The 18,805-nt window shown below is 44.0% G+C and overlaps 1 protein-coding gene across 1 annotated transcript in view; it reads left to right on the forward strand.

The window, feature by feature from the left end:
* MDGA2 (MAM domain containing glycosylphosphatidylinositol anchor 2) overlaps nucleotides 1–18,805 on the forward strand; it is a 403,898-nt gene that overhangs the window by 315,796 nt on the left and 69,297 nt on the right. The window contains exon 9 of the mRNA XM_086613247.1: nucleotides 5,730–5,999. Within this exon, the coding sequence (XP_086469373.1) occupies nucleotides 5,730–5,999 (270 nt within the window). The remainder of the gene's footprint in view (nucleotides 1–5,729; nucleotides 6,000–18,805) is intronic.

Below are 18,805 nucleotides of genomic sequence, written 5' to 3' on the forward strand. Positions count from 1 at the left end.
GTCAGGTCTACTGACTGTCTGCCACAGGGGTTCCAGGAGTGTGGCTTCTCTGAGCAGCTTTGCCAAGGAATTCTGCAGAGCTGTATATCAAACAAAAGCACACAGACTTCCTGTATTTTTAGGTTCAGAACAAATGGTTTTGGAGGAAGGTAAAACCCATTAAAATATTTGAATAGACATTATATATGTTTTATTGACTCTGTTGATGTGTGCAAGCACATATCAGACAGAAGACTTTCAGGCATCTAATTCTAGTATATTTACACATATATATTAATAAATCATTTTTTGTTACCAAAGCACACAAACCCCCTTGCCAACAACATAATATGTAATACCTGCTTTGTAACCTATAAAATACTTGCTAATGTGGCCTGGGAGACAAAGTGCTGCCTCTGCTGGAAGTTGAAGAAATGCCACACAATTTTCCTGAGAGTAATTTTCAGAGCCTAGGAATGATATATCAGAAGCACAGGCGTAGACACAAAATAAAAAAAAAATAAAATTGACTGCCTAGCTCAGGCCTTCATTACCAGGCAGGATACAAATCCTAGCAAGTAACTTTCCCTCACAGGCAAACATGCCCTCAATAACTCAAAAAGAAAAAGAAAAGGAAAGAAGAAAGGCTGCCTTTTTAAGCTAGAATGACTCTGACTTTCCACTGCACATCCCTCAGGCACTAAAATAATTTACAGTATGTTTCAATCAGATATTGGAAACACCGCTTGCTTAAATCGTCCTAGCTTTGCTGGCATTTTAAATATGCAGTGGTTTAGCACCATTCCCCAGCTGGGAGGGTGTGAGTCCCACCTCCCACATCGCCCAGTCCATCGCGGGCTGGTCTGCAGGGCAGCGGTGTGGTCCCCTGCCCACCTCCACCCTCAGCCCCCTGATCAGATGGTGTTACCTGACCTGATTTATCATTTTCTGGTCTTGTTCACTGTGGTGCAAACCCTACCCCAAGAATATTTAAGGTTACTCCTCCGTAGCTGACGTAGATTGCTGTTACAATAAAATTTCTGTTGGGAGGATCAAATAAAAAGTGGTCACAAATGCAACAGAAACTGAAGCAGAGGCATCAGTTTTTCATCATTATTCCTGTTGCTAGAGCTGGGAGAGAGAAGCTAATTAATTTTCTTAGGCTAGAATGCAAATTGGAGAAGCCAAATCAGCAGGTAGAGTCTCTGCTCAAGGCCACGCAGTCAAAATAAATTCACTGAATGGTACGTTTTCTCCTTAGCAAATCTTACAATAAAGACCATGATATGATCCACACCATGAACAGCAGCTGTCTGGTTTAAAACAAACCAGCATCCTTGCTGTTGTTTCTCTTGATAGCTAGAGAGCCTTCATTTTCATTTTATAATCCTTAAGACATGAATGTACTTAGGCTAAAAAATTCATTAAACGTTAATATAAAGCCTGTTTTGACTTCACACTAGTTGCTTCTCAAAGATAATTGTTGAAGAGAATGAACTGTAGTCCCTTCACACCTTTTTCATATATTTTTCAAAAACTAATACTAGAATTATGAAATATAGGAGTAAGTACAGCAAAGTAAATTAAATCAAATTGCTCAAGCCTTGGGGAAGAGCTAATGCAAATGAATTAAACACGTGTAAGTTCCAAACAGCTACAGACTAAGTTTCCTTCTGAGCATCATTACTCTTGGAAGATGCCTGAGACATTAACACTTTTGCTGGCTGTGAAGTCACTTTCTTGTAAAAACAAAAAAAAAAACCACCAAAAAAAACCAGAAAATTAAACTGTTAGCTCTGGCCACTGTCATATATTGTAGTTTTTATCATCCTTTTGTTTTGCCATTGAAGTTACTACCTACATAAATGTAACTCTGAAATGAGCAACCAAGTTAATTTTCTTTTCCTGTCACTGGGTATCATCTGTTCAGGGATAGATGGAAATTCTGTATTTTAAAGACTATTTTGACCTTAAAGGCAGGGGAAGCTTTCATTTAAAAGCTATTTATAAGGTTAAAGTATCTCGTAAGTAAATAAACCAGGGGAAGGAGGAAGAGGAGACTGAATGCCAATGTCTGCTAAAAGTCATTAAAGCAGAGCTGCCACGGAGAGGTGAACAGAGAATTATTGTTCACTGAATGTGGTGCATCAAATGGAAACAGCAAAACAAATGAAAAAGGAGGGCATTATTACAAATTGTAGACGAGTTTTGGATGTTCAGACATCGAAGGGGCTTGTAAGTAACGGGAGAAAACGACAGCAAAATAATCCATTAAAGTCTATTTAGCACATCACGCACACAACTTTGGGAAAGTTCCTGTCCCAAAGCTCTCCAGTGCCCTCTGTGCTCTCCCTGTCCCCCAGGCACTCAGGACCAGTGGAGGATGCTGGGCCAGGAGGGGCTTCAGTCAGATATTGTTTGAGCATCCCTGTGTTGTGTTATTTTATAGGCTAATCAATGTCTGGCTCAGAGTTTTTGATAATGTTACCTGGATTTAAAGTATATTATGGTGCTGGCTGTGAGGGTAAAGGCCATAGGGCTGAGGAGGCTATGGATATGGAATTCATGGATTCATAGATTCATAGATTTCTAGGTTGGAAAAGACCTTAGAGATCATCCAGTCCAACCGTCCCTAATCCCCATTAAACCATATCCCTAAGTAGTTCGTCCACCCTATTCTCAAACACATCCAGGGATGGGGACTCAACCACCTCCCTGGGCAGCCTATTCCAGTGGCTGACAACCCTTTCAGAGAAGAAATACTTCCTAACATCCAACCTGAATCTCCCCTGACTAAGCTTATACCCATTTCCTCTTGTCCTATCACCCATCACTAATGTAAAGAGCCCTTCCCCCACCTCCCCCCCATCCCTTCTCAAGTATCTGTAGGCTGTAATCAGGTCTCCCCTCAGCCTCCTCTTCTCCAGGCTAAATTATCACAGTGGAAAGGAAAGAAAAACTGTAGAGCTTACTTCTCCGGGTGGTAAGTAGTAAATATTAGGAAATTATTACTACTCTGGGACAGTAGTAAATATTAGGAAATTCGATTAGCAATTTCTCTGGTATCTGTTATATATCGTGATTTAGAAGGTATTGGAAAGCAGGAGCAATTGTAGGACAGGTTGGTTAGAGGAAAATATGAGAACCTGTGAAAGGCAGATCAGGCTTCACTCACTAAACAGCTCCCCCGTAGAAGAAAGTCAAGACCTGGCACATTTTCTTTCCCAAGAATAACTCTTATCTTTACGCCAACAATTCCCTGCAAAGCTACTGCCTTGGGAAACTATTAGTGAAGCAGAATAAGGTGAAGAAGTTGTACAGCGAGGGCAGAAGAAGCCACTATTGGGTTGTGTTGAAAGGGCAAACATCAGGCTGGAGAGAGAGACTAGTGGAATTTCTTAAGAATTTGTCTTCTTTAATGCTTTTATTCTGTAGCTGGGCACAAAGAATAGTCACGCTGTGGTGAGATTTTTCTGATGACACAAAATTAGGGGATATTATCAGTGGAAAGAAGGCTTGCTGTATTGAGGATTTAGGATTTCTGGTCTTTTGTTTGCAGTTATCTGTGACTGTACTGCAGTCCATGTACCAATTAAGAATCCAGCTTCAAAGTTATACAAAGCCATATGATATTTAATCTATGAAGAGGAAAGGTCAGACTGGGATCAGTGGGGTTCTGAATTGGTAGTTTCCACATCATCTCTTCTTCACTAGTTACTTTTTGGGGAATTTCAGTCAGGGGCAATTGTCTTCAGAGTTAATAATCTGCTGTTTCATCAGCCTGTACCGCTGAGCCCTGTGTCCCACCTCTGATGCTGTTCACCACCTCTGCCTCTCTGCTCACCTTGCTGCCAAATCATGGTAGTCCTGTCCCAGTAATTCCAAACTTGGGTCATAATACAAGTTAAAAGGTGATTATTGTAGCGAGCTACAGATAGCTGGATGTCATGAGCTCTAAGCAATGTTGTCTTAATATGACAGTCTCCAAAATTTACTTTAATTAAAAGTACTCTGTGTTTAGCTGCGTTCTTCTCTGAGAGATGGTGAGCAGCAGTACATGTGCAAGTACAGTTCCTAATTTACAGGAGCTGAGGGAATCTGTTTACAGCTTCCATTATGTAGGGAATTTTCTTCACTCAGGGTGGTGAGGCACTGGACCAGCTTGCCCAGAGAAATTGTGGCTGCCCCATCCCTGGAAGTGTTCAAGGCCAGGTTGGATGGGGCTTTGAGCAACCTGGTATAGTGGAAGGTGTCCCTGCCCATGGCAGGGGGGTTGGAACTAGATGATCTTTGAGGTCCCTTCCAACCCAAACCGTTCTAGGATTCTATGAATTAAATATGAAGAGTCTGAAGGTTATTGGTATCTTTGAGGGAGGTACCAACCAATGAAGAACCTGAGGGTGAGATGCTCTTGGAGAGACAACGGTAAAAGAGAGATCCTTCTGAAAGGAGCATGGTGTGGAATCTGAAGATTGTTCTCTTGCAGGGCTTGTCAGGGATTTTATGTTTTTGTGGTTTATGTCTGTAAGACAGCTCTGTTAATATGGATGCAAAAATTTCATGTATCTTACTGGCAAAGGAGACTTTCAGGATTTCTTCTTTCTCATGGGCTAAGAAATGATCTATGTTTTCTAAAGAGCCAGAATGTCTTGTCACTCAGTGTTTTGCATCCCAGTCCAAGCACATGCTTTGTTTTCATGCACATTACATGAGCTAAACAGCTGTGCTGACCAGAGCTGAGTGCCTACATTTTTCTGTCCAGGTTGCCCTTATTCTTCTGCATTGATTAAGTTATCAAAAAGCAAACGGGATGGTGAAGTTAAGTTTTTGCATACACTGTATATTGGCTATATTTCATTAATTTTGTATTTTTCTGGAGTCAAAAGTCTGTCAGATTTTGTAGCTACAAATCTAAATTACTTAAAATGCAGTTTAATTCAAGTTAAGGGAAAACAGCCCATTCTATTCTTATTGGAATATCAAAACTACCACCTAAGTGCATAGAAAAGATTAACCTATTACTTTATATTTCTTAGAGCCTGAAGGGAGCTGCCAGGATGGAGTGTGGATGGGTGTCTGTGCTGCTTCATTGATCCATCTGCTGCCACTGCAAAGTTAGGTCCCCCACTGAACAGGGAGTCGCTGCCTCAACTCTGTGCCAGGGTCATGCTCGCCTTCTGTGCTTTATCTAAACTGAGTCAAGGCTTGCGTCTCTTTTTCTCCCCCTTCCTCTTCCAGAAAGTCCCATGTGTGGGAGTCTGTGGTTCCTTTGGGAGGGCTGAGCCTCCTGGACTGCAGGGGCATGGCACCTCTGGCTGCATCCTGAGTGATGACATCAATGAAGCAGCACAGTGTCTTTAAGTAGAATCACAGGATGGTTTGGGTTGGAAGGAACCTCAAGGATCATCTAGTTCCAACCCCCCTGCCATGGGCAGGGACACCCTCCACTACACCAGGTTGCCCAAAGCCTCATCCAACCTGGCCTTGAACACTTCCAGGGATGGGGCAGCCACAGCTTCTCTGGGCAACCTCTTCCAAGTACTCATCAGAAAACATCAGTGGGCAGATGCAATGCTTTGGATGTGTACACCTCTGTTCCTAGCTGTGGGTATCTCTCGAGGTTGTATAGTCACCGTTACCGAGCTCCCCTCTCACGGATGCGGTGCTCTCGCCTTCCAGCAGCAGCTGGGTAACTCCATCCCTCGCGCCTGATTGTCTCACCACGCTCCTGCTCTCCCTTTCTCCTGCAGACCCCCCTGCCGTGGAGCCCACCTTCCTGGAGATTCGCCAAGGCCAAGGCCGGAGCATCACCATGAGCTGCCGCGTCCTGAGGGCGTATCCCACCCGGGTGCTGACCTACGAGTGGCGGCTGGGCGGCAAGCTGCTGCGCACTGGCCAGTTCGACGTGCAGGACTCCACCGAGTACACGGTCAGCAGCCTCTCCCGCGACACCTACGGGGTCTACAACTGCAACATCATCAACGAGGCGGGCGCCGGCCGGTGCAGCTTCCTCGTGACAGGTAGGCTTGGAGGTGTCCCAACATGATGGACCAAGAGTGCCGCGGGTCCACGCGTCGTTGGGTGACGCTACTCCTGCTTCAGCTAAGGACTTACCAAAGAGATGTATCCCTTGATGGAGAGTCGTAGCTTAAGGCATCTGGTTTGGGTTCTGGGGAGGTCGGTAGCAAAACAGGTGATTTAACTCCTTTCAGTGGTTTGATGATAAAGATTTTTACGTGCAAAATGTAAATATGCCTTCTCCGCAGGGATCTGTCGCTGTGCTTCGGAGAGAGGCCTGAGAGAGTCATCAGGCAGCAAATTTCTTCTGTTTGAAGTTTGCAGTAGGGCTGGAATTTCCTCTTCTCTTTTGGTACGCTCTGCCATCTCAGAGACCAGGGCGGGCAGACCACGGTCTCACGCAGCTTCGAGCTGCACTCGAGTACAGAGGGGTGTTGAAATCTGTTCCTTTTCTCAAAAAGCAAAGGACTTTGTGAAGTTAGATCACAGCCTCAGGGAGGATGTGCAACCCCTGCCATGATCTACCCATGTTGTTTAATTAGTGCACCGAGTTGAGACTAACTTTATATTTATCTTTTATATCTTGGATCTGAATGTTAAACTGGGTGTAGGAGTTGTAGAACACTGGAACAGGTTGACCAGAGAGGTGGTGGATGCTCCATCCCTGGAGACATTCAAGGCCAGGTTGGACGAGGCCCTGAGCAACCTGATCTAGTTGGAGATATCCCTGTTCCTTGCAGGGGGGTTGGACTAGATGACCTTTGAAGGTCCCTTCCAGCCCTAACCATTCTATGATTCTATGGGTGTCTAGACATGCACATTTTGATTCTTCCTCTATTGGAAATTAGTTACCATGACTGGAAGATGCAGTTGCCTGATCCTACAACACCTTATTCCTGCAGCAGATGCTGTCCCCAAGCTGAGGTCCTCTGGTTGCTGGAGTCACATCAGCTATAGGTTCCCCATCCCTCTGGGCTGGTTTTCCAGGCACTTTTTAAAATCACTGGAAGAAAAAAAGAAAAGTTTTGCTATTAAGCAAACCATCTCCTCCCAAGGTCTGCAGTGGGTCAGGAACCCCCTGTTCCTCTGCACCAGCTGAGAGGGGTGTCCAACCACCTGCCCTCTGTGGGCTCTCTCTGGAGGTCCACATGAGCAGCCCCAGCCTCCCTAAGGATGTTGGAGCAGCAACCCCATTTCAGCTCAAAATCCCTCCTGTCAGCTGCTGGAAACGGAATGATGAGAAAAGAAACCAAGAAGCAAGAAGTTCAGAATAGGTAGAGACGAGTTGTCTTAAAAGGCAAGATCCCCCATCGTAGCTGGGATTTTATTCTTGTTTACTGACTTGGCTCCAGCTACAATCCGATCTGAACGAGGTTTTACCTTGGAGGTTGCTGGCAGCTTGGCAGCTCCCTGGACCCTGCCATTGCTTAGCAAAACGGGCATTATTATCAGCCTTGCTGCTACCAGCAGAAAGGGCATGGATTTAACAGCAGAGATCCTGTTCTGCACAAGTCCTGGGTGCCAGGGTGGACCCTCCCTACACATCTGTGCTGGGAATAAAGGAAACACGTCGATTCAGCTCCCCAGTGTTTTTCATTGAAATTTGGCTTTGTAGGAAAAAAAGTGGACCTGCCTTCATGTGGATACTTTTTTTTTTCCTTTCTTTTGGGCTTAGTTGAACGGTGTCTCGTTGGCAGGGATTTCCTCGGGCCGGCGGCGCGTGGCACAGATGTGGTGGGAACACGGCGAGCACCCTGGGGACTGGTGACTCTGCCCCTTCCAAAACGTCCTCAAGCCTTTGGCTGACTTATCTTTCGGAGCCTGCACGGAGGTATTTTTGCAGCCACTGACTTCTCCAAACCTTTGGGGTTTAATCCAAAAGGTGACTCTGAAGGAAATCGGAGAAACAGTCTTTTTTCCTCAAATGAGTGAATGCGGTTCAATTTATTGTTCATCACGCTTTGGGCCCAAGACTCTGGAAACCTATTCTAAGGCAGTTATTTTGCCAAGACTGGGGCAATCTGAGTGGCTTTCTGTGATTTATTACCACGCCAAAGCAAGCCACATAACTGAAAATTAGTGCTAAAATGGTTTTCTGATATTCTCCATCTCACATCCCTCTGTGTGCCTTTCTCATTTTTAATTTATACCATTATGCGAATTTGTGCTGTACGGTTGGGTTAAGGATGCTGAAAGTTACACTTTGACTTTTGTGCTTTCCTCAGTTTTTTAAGGTTAAAGCCAACGTGTTTAGTAAATATATTCCTTGGTGTGTGGAGTTGGAACTGCTCTCAGCAAAGGGCAGCAGCTGAGTTCTGGTCCCAGGTCTCATCAGGGCAGATGAAGGGGAAGCACTGGGGAGCTGGGAAGGTGTAGAAGAAAAATGACAAAGTGGTTAAAAAGGAGCCTTACATTTCACAGGGAATGTGATTACAGAAAAGAAACAGGTCACTTCTTCGACACATGAATGGTGAAAAAAGCAGGATAAATAACCCGATGGCAGGAATGTGGTGAGAGTGGAGAGCTTTTCTTTTGGCTGGAATAATGGGAGTCGTCGTAGCCCATTTCCCATCGGTTTTATTTCCAGGTTTTCCTGTAGCAGTGGTGTGCTGCAATGCTCACGTTGCAGGGGCTGCAGAGAAGCATTGGTATGCTAAGAGGAAGGTTTTCAGTACGGTATTAAAAGCAGCCCGGATGAAAAGATTTATACTGGCCCTAGAGTTTGTAAAACCTGGGTTTACTGCAGTTTTATTTTGAGCCAGATTCGAGAAGATGAAAGGGAAATAAATCACGTGTGGAAAAAAGGAGTTGATTTATATCAAGTGGGCCAATCTGAGGCAGATTTAACCTGCTACTGTCCTAAAAAATAAATAAGAGCATACAAGCAAAATTGTATTTGTGGGAGAGCAAAGTTGAGTTGGTGCTACTCGCAGCTTCACTATCTATATATTTTATTCAGTGGCTGATAGTGCACATCATAGCCAAAGAGCAACAAAAAGTGCATTTCAGGCAGTGTGTCCTTAAAACCCTGCCAGGGCTGGAAGCAGATAGGAAAAAGAAAATAATAGAAGCACAAAATGGCATGAATGGCACAGAACGCTGCATGCAGGTGGAGGAAGGATTCCAGTGCTGGAGGAAGAGGCTGGGTAGGCACCAGGAGGAGACCTGCAGCCCTCCCTGGGTCGCATCCTGGCTCCTGCCAGCCCAGATCACCCTGGGGGCACCTTTTTCTGGGCAACTTGGGTCTCTTCAAGGCAGGAGAGGTTGAACTCTGTGTTTTCTAGGTTCCCAGCGTGCAAGAGATTGACCAAGCAGACCATTGCGTTGCTGTCAGAAAGGCTGGTGCTGTGGTGGGGGTTTTTAGCAATATTCTGGGCACCTGGGATGCTATTGAGGATTAAGATTACCCGTAATTGAGGTACCTGACAGGTCTTGGCATAACACTTTATCTTCAGGGACCTCTAACTTCAGCAAACTTTAACCACTCGCACTGACATTTGCTGTTGCTGGCTGCCTCAGGCTGAACTGGTCACGCAAGCTGCTGTCCAAAGAGGGGTTTTTTTTAAGTAAGGGAAACAATATTTTGATTTATCCGTGTTAAATTCTTGCAGCTGTTTAATGAGTATTTTTAGGAAGGCCAGATAGACATCCCTGAGCGATTCCTTGCTTAAGGTACATCGTGAAATCTGTCTGTCTGTTGTCTGTGGTGCTGGCTTGACAATGCTGTGTGTAATTTGTGAGATACTATTTAGATTAATAATCATAACATTGGGTAGTACTAAACAGAGCTACTAATGGCATTATGTTAACGTAGTTACTTTCACCAACTAACTGCTGATCCCACCATTGAGTGCAGGCAGTTTCAAATACTGATTTTGTGTTGCTCTGTTTTGTGGCATTTTTTCACCATAAAACATTGCATTAATTAACAAGCCGATCTTGAATTCTTTACCTGTCCAGTCTTGTGTCACGTTTTCAGTGCTTCTGGCCAAGAGCAACGTCGAGCCAATCGACTCGTAATTATGTAGGTTGTAATTGTTAGCTACCAGCATGACCACAGCTCTCCCTTTCTTTGGAGACTCACTTGGTGTTGCTGAATTAAAGACAGAGCAGAGCAAACCTGGGGGCATAAACTTCCCTGCCCGTGTCCACTCCACCTGCCTGAGGATCTCCCATCTCCTGCCTTCCTCTCCGCCTTGCCTTAGGAGATTGGAATCTGAGGAGCTGGACACTGAACCATCCCTTCTGTGTGATCCCAGCACCCATCCTTGGTTGGAGCTGTGTGATTCCTCACGTAGCCTTGCGAGATCATCTTCGCTGGAAACCTGTTCAGCTGAAATCTGATCAGAATTACCATCCAGCCTTTTCTGAACGCCGGGATGCTTTTCCCACAAGGGCATCATCTTCAAATAATTTGCAAGCACTTGAAATTACAGGGTATGGGGTTCTTCTCCGTGGCCCTCTTAGCTGAATTAAACAGTGTTCTGTCGTTGAGGATTTGTTAATCCTTTTTTTGCTAGGGAAGGCCTTTTGCACTGAACTAAGGGACAGAAGTGTACGTTGTTTGTAGCTTCCCATTTTATTTTTTCTCGTAGAAACTCTATGGGATTCATGTAAAGCAACAAGAAAAAACCCTCTTTTAGAAAACTTGGTGGAGGGACTTGCAGGAGCTGCGTGCTCTTTACAAAAGCTTCAAATTCAGCAGTTTTCCTCTTTGTTTTCCAGGACCCTGTAGCTGTTGTGCCAGACACCAGAGCCGTTGCGACTGGGTTGTCCCTAGCAGTGGGTGAGGGATGCTGGGCGTTACTCAACCCTTGCTCACAATAGTTAACCTGAGTTTTTTCCAAAACCATTTTCCTCCTCATGGTTCAAGCCAATAACTGCCAGCAGTTGTTTTGGGCTTTCAGTTATCTGTGTGTTTGGTGTCTTGGTTGACCAGTCAGGTTTTTTGGTAATAGCTCTCAGGTGAGTGCAAAGACGTGGACACGTTAGCAAAGCTCGTTGCCAAGAATGGCAGTGGAAATGTAGGGATCAAGAACAATCTACCTTTCTGAAGTATTTCAGAAGAATATTCTTCCTAAACTAATGATTGACTGGTGAGTTGAAAACAATCGTTCACTTTTCGTCTCAATGAGATGTATGCCAGCACAGTTTAAATTAATATTTTCATTATTTTGGTAACTTTTAAAGCTGTAAGAGACCGTCCTGTCTTCCCTGTAGCACCAGCTCTTGGCACACTCTCAGTTTAAGGAGGCTGTCGAGGGAAGTCACGAATTATAACTTAGGAGCAAAACCCGGTCCCTGGCAGAAATACCAAAAAGTAAAATTTTGACCCATTTTTGGTGTGTGCCAGTTCATTTTATGCTTATTTCTAAACGAAAACATAACCTGGAACTGAAACAAGCACCCATGCCCTGGGTGTTTGTCCTGACGCTGCAGCAGTCATCAGTTAGCACTGCGGTCCTCCCCCACCAAAAGGACAGCTTCTGCCCAACAAACCTCTGAGCCTCAAACACGCACAAGTGGGGAGTAATAATTTGATTTTATGCTCTAATTCCTTGTCTGGAGAGCCTTGCAGTAGTCATGCTGTTATTTTACCCAGGGTATGAACCTTGCTAGCCAACAGTCTCCGGCTGGTGGTCAAAGCCTTACCTACCCCTGTATGAGGATGGTGGCTGTGCCTCCTGCAGGTGAGCTCCGTGGCTCTTTCCTTGGAGATTTTGGAGGAAAATATGTTGGCTTGTCGATATGAAAAGTTTCAGTGTTGACAAACGGGCTTCATAGCTTCCTGAGCTGGGAGCTGGCAGCATTCCTGCTCTGTTCCCTGCATCCTCCAGGATGGATGCACCTGCCCGTGCTGAAAATACCCAGCTCCTCAAATCATTGGCTGCTGCCTGGTGGTAAGTTAAAGGCAGGCATTTACTCTAAATCTAATCAGGCTCACGAATCAGATTACAATAATTTCATATCCTGAGTCCTCTCCTTCACCCTCTCTCATTAATAGGAACATTTCCAGTTATTTTTTCAGGCTTAAAGCTGCGGTTTTCTCTCTCCTGCTGGTGTCCTCAATAAATATACAGAGACATTGACTGCATAGCTGGCCATCCCAGGTCAATCAACATAAGGTGCTGATGACAAATGAAATCTGGAAAAATATTTTTTTCTTTTTTCCTCTTTCCATTCTACACTGGGAAGTGTTTCTGTGTTAGCAACACGGAAGCTGGGACAAAAAATGTGTGCGGTTCAATTGGTAGTGTCTCTTTAATTTTAAAAATTGAAGCAGAGTGGTAAATGACAGCCAGAGGCATGTTACTGGGACAGGTTAGGGACAGCTGTAGGTCTTTTAGGAAGCTTATATGGGAAAGGCAAGTTCTGTGCTGGAAATACAGACGCTTTCCTTTCTTAGAATAAATCTAATATTCTCCTTGCTAGATACACTTCTGTTTCTCTTATACACATGTCCTTCAGTGGGAATTAAGGAATTATATTTACTTTGTTCTTTTAAATATTTATCTTTTAATATGTGACATTTTTCTTCCAAACCATTTCCTGTTGGTATTTTTGGCAGGGTAAAACCTGCTTCAGCTAAAGTCTAGAGAAAACTGATCCACCCTGGTGAATTCAAAATCTGTCATGTAGAGGGCTCGAGGGTTGGTGATTTGTTTGTTGTTTTTTTTAAATCAAAATCTTCCCTGTTCATGCTATCTGCTTCTCTAATACTGTGATATCTCCCCAATGCCTTCTCGCATCCATCCTCTGCATCCTCTCTGTTGGAGCAAGTCCCCGCACGAGTACGCGGGAGCCCTGCAGCAGTGCGCTGGTGCCCGTTAGCTAGCTGCCATTAATTTTTAATCTAAAGATCCTCTCTTATTATTCCTGTTTGGTTATTTCAGCTTTTTTTTTCTTTTTTTCCTCTCAAGCTTGCTTTTTTGTCATTTTTCCATCTGAACGCAGAGCAGGGGTTGTCTTTGCAGCCGGGTGCCCGGGGGGCTGCCGGAGGGCAGCGCAGAGCGGCAGAGCGGGTCTTTGCCAGAAAATTCAATTTAGCCATTTTCTCCCTGAGAGTATTTATTAGGAACTTTTATATCCTTTCCCTTCAGCTTAAGGCAGATTTAGTGCTCGAACAATGGGAGAGACAGAAGGATGGAGAGGGGAGGGGGACTGCGGGACGTCGTCCCGTTGTCTCCCCGCTCTCGCCCGTCTCATCCTCTCCCTTCTCCCCACGTGGCCTGTACTGGTTTCAGAGGATGGGGACAAAAAGTCACATGGGGTCAACGAATGCCCACACAAATATACCAACAACATACACAAAAATCTCTTTATCCCAGCCGACTTGTGCTGTTGGGTACTTGGATGCTTCTGTCCTTCTGTATTCCATTGCAGTTCTGTGCTCCATCTGCTCCCTGCCCCCAAATCCACTATTTTACCTTCTTTGAGTGTTAGACAAATTATTTCTTTTTCTAAGTCGTTATCCTGTCATAAAGATTGCTTTAAATAGAATCACAGAATGGGTTGGGTTGGAAGGGACCTCAAAGATCACCCAGTTCCAACCCTCCTGCCATGGGCACGGACACCCTCCACTACACCAGGCTGATAATAAAACAATTTAGCATCATGACTTTTTAATGTCCAAACTGTCTTGGAGCATATACACGTTGTCTGAAGATATTTCTGGATTGAAAGTGGTGCTTGGACTCCCTGCCTGAATTCCTGCAAGTCTTTTGTGACTGGCTGCTGGCTCCAGACCGTGGAGCACTGACCTCTTACTGCTTTTAGATACTTCATCTGCCTCGAGATTAGCCATGACATCTTCCCGAGCTGCTGAGATACTTCTGGTAGGTTGGCCCCGGGTCGTCGGGCGATGTGTTCCCGTCTGTCAGCAGCACTCAGATACTTTGCTTTAACGGCCAGTTTTCTGATGGTTATCCTTTTGAAACCTGCTGGAGTGCAAGGCTGAGTCGGAGGTCCGATTCCCTTTGCTCTTTATCTTCTTCTCTTGGGTAGTGTTCTTGAGAGCCTCAGACTGAATTTTCATCTCCTTACTGCTGATTTGCAGCCTGAACAAAGATGCTATCGCAGTGATGTCTGTTTTTGAAAATTGCTTTAAAACCATGCAAAAGTGGAGAACAGTGCATATTTTTTTCTTTTTTTGTGCTTTTTTTTTTCTTTTCAACAATTCAATGCCAGCAAGACCAGCTGTCTTATTTTCGAGGCTGTCAGCAAGCTCAGAGCCTGTTGACTTCAGTGGGATGTGCAAGTGCTCAGCAGCATGGAGAAGTGAAGCCATCCTGCCCATGCCAGCTGGTCCAGCCCAGCTCTTCCTCCTGAGCGGGACTTCCTGGAAGAAACTGGTGGAACACTGGTTTGGAGATACCCACGCACTATTTTGTGCCTCTTGTGAGGTGATTGAGCTGTAGGGAATCCACCGTAGAGATGGCATCACTGCCCACGTCTTGTGTTCCAGTGAGGATCCAACTGAAATGATCACATCTGATTGTCACCCAGCATTTGGATGTGCCTGTTCCCCAGTAAATACACTTCTAATAATATTATAGTGACAGAGGAGTGATTTCTTCCTTGTGCTTTACTGAAGAGGAGAGTCTTGGCCGTGGTCAAACCATGCCTGCAAGTCACTAGTCTATCTGGGATGTCTTCGGTGCAGCCAGGACAGCTAACGGGAGCAGCGAGGAAGGCACAGTCTCTCCACCCAAACTAAACCCAACTATTTGTACCACCCTCTGTTCAATTTGATCACTACTTTTAAATGAAAAGGATTCTATGATTCTATGAAATTCCAGGTAGAATCATAGAATGGTTTGGGTTGGAAGGGACCTCAAAGATCATCCAGTTCCAACCTCCCTGCCATGGGCAGGGACACCCTCCACTACACCAGGTTGTCCAAAGCCTCATCCAACCTGGCCTTGAACACTTCCAGGGATGGGGCATCCACAACTTCTCTGGGCAACCTGTTCCAGTGCCTCACCACCCTCAATGTAAAGAATTTCTAAAGGTATGCCACCTTTGCCCATGTGAGCTTTGATCTTGAGAAAGTCAAGCTCCAGCACGCTGCAAAAATTTGGGGTCTATCACTACAATATTCTCAGACTTGTGACCTCATCATTGTGTGTGAAGGAGGAAACTGATGTCTGACATCTGTGAGCTCCTGAAAATAGGGTAAATTTAGAGATAGTTTAGAGAAAAGGGCTCCGGGTAGGATGCTGAGTTATTCAGCATCCCCAGACTAGTGTACTGGCATTTCCATTTTTCAAAGTGTGGTAGCTAGATTTTCAGGCATTAAAACATCCCAAATTTTCTTCCCGCTTTCCTTGCAGTGACACAATTGTGTTTTGAAAAAGTTAAGAGCCAATGGTGCTTTGTTTTGATGTTTTAATACGTTACTGTCAGGGGAGTTTTACTGAAAACTCACCTGTATTTAGTGGTTCCACTTTTTCCAGAAAACAGAATTTAAAGATCAAATCTGATTTTAAAAATCAATAAATAAATCAAATAAAAAGCTGATGTGCTGGCTTTCTGGAGAAAACACCGTGTTAGTTTAGCTAGATCTTTTTTTCTTCTTCTTTTAGGAGTAAATGTAAACGATTGTGTTGTCAACCCACTTCACGAATGGTATGTCAGATACATTAATTAGGTCGAGGACTTTGGGTAGTCTCAAAATGCCACGTAAAAAGGAAGGATATCAGGCAGAGCACAACCCCTTTTTCTTGACAAAAACCAAGGCAAAGTCTTTTTTTCCATCCCACGGGCTGCTTTGCTGAAGGAGCTGGCAGCACAGCCCTGCTGTTCACATCCAGGATGTTTAAATGATATAGGGTATCCAGAAGGTGGGATTTTTTTGCAGGTTTTTTTACAGGAATATTTTTTCCGTGAATATTTATTTTCCAGAGCTTGCAGAAATTTCCAGAGGAAAAAAGTTTCAGGTTTTAGAGTCAAAAAGAACTGCCACCTTTGGTCACGATGCAGTTCATGCCTTGACCAAAATCTGCTGGTTATTCTGGTTTATTATTAGCTGTGGGATAGCATCTACTTTGCATTAAGCATTTCACATTTGTGCAAAATAAATATTCACTGTCCTGAAAAACATAAAATATTGACAAAAGATAAAACTTTTTTTCTTTAAATAAACCAGACAAACCCTTATATGGCACGTAACAGAAATGGTTTTCTAACAGAATTAAGAAGAAATGAGGGACTTCAAAGATGAAGTCAGAGAGGTTAAACCCAGTAAAATGGAGTATGTTTTCTGAAAAATTGCCGAGTTCAAAGAAAACCTAATCAAACATCAAAACAGCTTCTTTAGTGCAGTAAAGCATAGGTTTTTTTTTTTCCTCAACTGCAGAATTCGTGTTTGTGCTAATATAAATAATTTATATGAATCCAGAAATGAGGTCCCATTAAATCTTTTTAAACACAGTTATTTTTTCCTCGATCAATTTTGTGGCTCGTGAGGATGTATGTGTACTCTGGGAAGAACTCTCTGGATGCGGAAACGTTACTTTCTGGAGCCAAGTGTGGGATGAGTGGCACAGTTATTTGTTAAATCAGCCTGAAATACAGAAAAAGGGTTGAGGATAAAGAATAATTAAATAAAATTATAAGCTCAATCCAGGCCAATCAACAGGTTCATGCCTTCAGTTTAAGAAGGACGTGGCCGTGGAGTGCATCCAACATGGGAAGCACAACGGCGAAAGAGGGAGGTTGAGCATGACCTAACATCTCTAGAAGTTCAAAACAAAATCAGCAGGAGAGGATGAAAGTTTCTCCACCCTTATCCTACCTTCTGCCCAAAGCCAACTCAACGGGCATCATAGCGTGGGAATTAGCTCATTACAGAGTTCAGATAAAGAGAGAAAATGTTCTGATGGGAAAGGGGGAGCAGCAGCAGCATCTTTTCCCATCATCAGCACTTCCCTCTTTTCCAGGTTGAGGGTTTTGGACCTTGTCCTTTGGATGTTATCTGCGACACTGAATTGTTTCAGGATTCAGTTTGTACGAGCAAAAGCAGAGGGGAAACATCAATTTTTGTGTGATTTCAATCAAAATTTGCTTTTCTTGTTCAGTTAAAATTAGAATCGACAGTAAGTTATTCACTTAATCCTTACAATTAACTTTGTGCATTTCTTTTCAACATGCCAGTTTCTTTATTGCATCTTTTCTTGTGGTTCAGCTCCACTGTCAGCTTCTGGTTGATGGTATTGGGGTGGGTAGATTAGCGTTCTGCCTGCCCAGACCTCTCAGAGGTCTTCTTGTTCTTGGCCCTGCTGAACCCAAAGTGGGTTGCATCAGTCTTCCACTGGATTTTTTGTCTCAGGGCCGTGATGTTTTTCTCCATACAAGGCAACTCCTGGCTCTTTTTGAGGAGCATCGGTGACTCTCAGGTGGCCACATCAAGGGGAGCCCCAAGGATAGGAGCATGTTGCACCATCAGCATCTGATGTGCCACGTGAGGGTTGTGCTGGGACAGCTCCTGGCTTTTACCTCCCTGAAAAAAAAAAAAAACCCAACTCTTCCACAAGGAGTTTTTTGAGAAGTGATCTTGGACTGAGCTTATTATCCCAGTCCCTCCAGCGTGGTGGGCAGTGACAGTGGCACAATGAGCCCTCTCCTCGGTGCATGAACAGCTGCTAATGGCATCTCCTGATGTTTTAAAGACTCCTTCTCCCCTCCATAAATTAAAAAAAACCCATACAAATAAGCAGACTGATGGCAGCAAGATGTTAAATAAGTGCATGGGGCTCAGCTGTGCCCTGACCTGTGATCATTTAACGGCACAGCAAGGGGAGATGCCAAATCTCGGTGTCCCCAAAGCCCCGCGCGATGCCGGGGGCATTTGCTTCTCCCCCCGCTGTTTTTCGGTTTCCTTTCAAACTGGAGGTCATGATGTACAGATTTCTAGAGGCAGCTGCCAGTGCTGCTCAGCTGAGGGATGCTTTATATTTACCAAAACTTGCTCCAACTGTTAGCAGCTGCATCGAGGCACGATGGGAGGGACGTCCCCATTCTGTCTGATGGCAAAGTCTGAGCAGCCGTGAAGGCTGTTGGCTTTTGGTCCCAGCCCAGTTCCTTGTAGAATCGTGCAAAAAAAAGAAACAAAATTGTTTAAAAGATCTAAACTTGTTTTTTTTTTAATGCCAAAAAGTAGTGTAAAGTTACTGGGTGTATGCTTTTTATTCTTTTTTGCTTTTTTTTACCCCAGTATTAAAAAAAAAAAAGTGTAAGACAATTGCAGATTATAATCAATCAATGTAAGAGATTATCTCAATAGAGGAGAACTTTTTTGGTGCTAAGAAAGTTCTGACAAAACCCCTTCAAACCTTAGTGTGTCCCAGTATAGACAAGTCAAAAGACTTCTGTTTTCTGACAAAAAAAAAACAGGTTTATGTCCTTTCCTAGACCATCTTCAGCCTATTTTTTAAAGTTAAAAATTGAGAATTAGTGAAAAAAAATGCCCTTATGTATGACTATGCAGCAGGGTTGGCTGGAGGAGCGATGCTGTTTTTCAAGGCACCTACTGCCAAAATGATCGAATGGCTTCAGAGCCTGGGCAGCTCAAACACAATTTTACACACTTTGAAACAGGAACAGTGCAGAGTGACACAGAAATGTGGCAAGAAAGAGTGGTAATAGATTTAAAAAAAAAAGTGAGGAAGGGAATAAGTTGGAGATTCATGACCTCAAATCCCATTTGAAACCACTCTTCACCTTTGGATAATGTACTTTACTTTTCTTGAATAGGGCAGCCAAACTCCTGAGCATTGCTACAGGCCTGATGTTTCAGTGGAATAACAGT

Source organism: Tauraco erythrolophus, chromosome 6 (assembly GCF_009769465.1).
Source record: "Tauraco erythrolophus isolate bTauEry1 chromosome 6, bTauEry1.pri, whole genome shotgun sequence".
Taxonomy (NCBI): Eukaryota; Metazoa; Chordata; class Aves; order Musophagiformes; family Musophagidae; genus Tauraco; species Tauraco erythrolophus.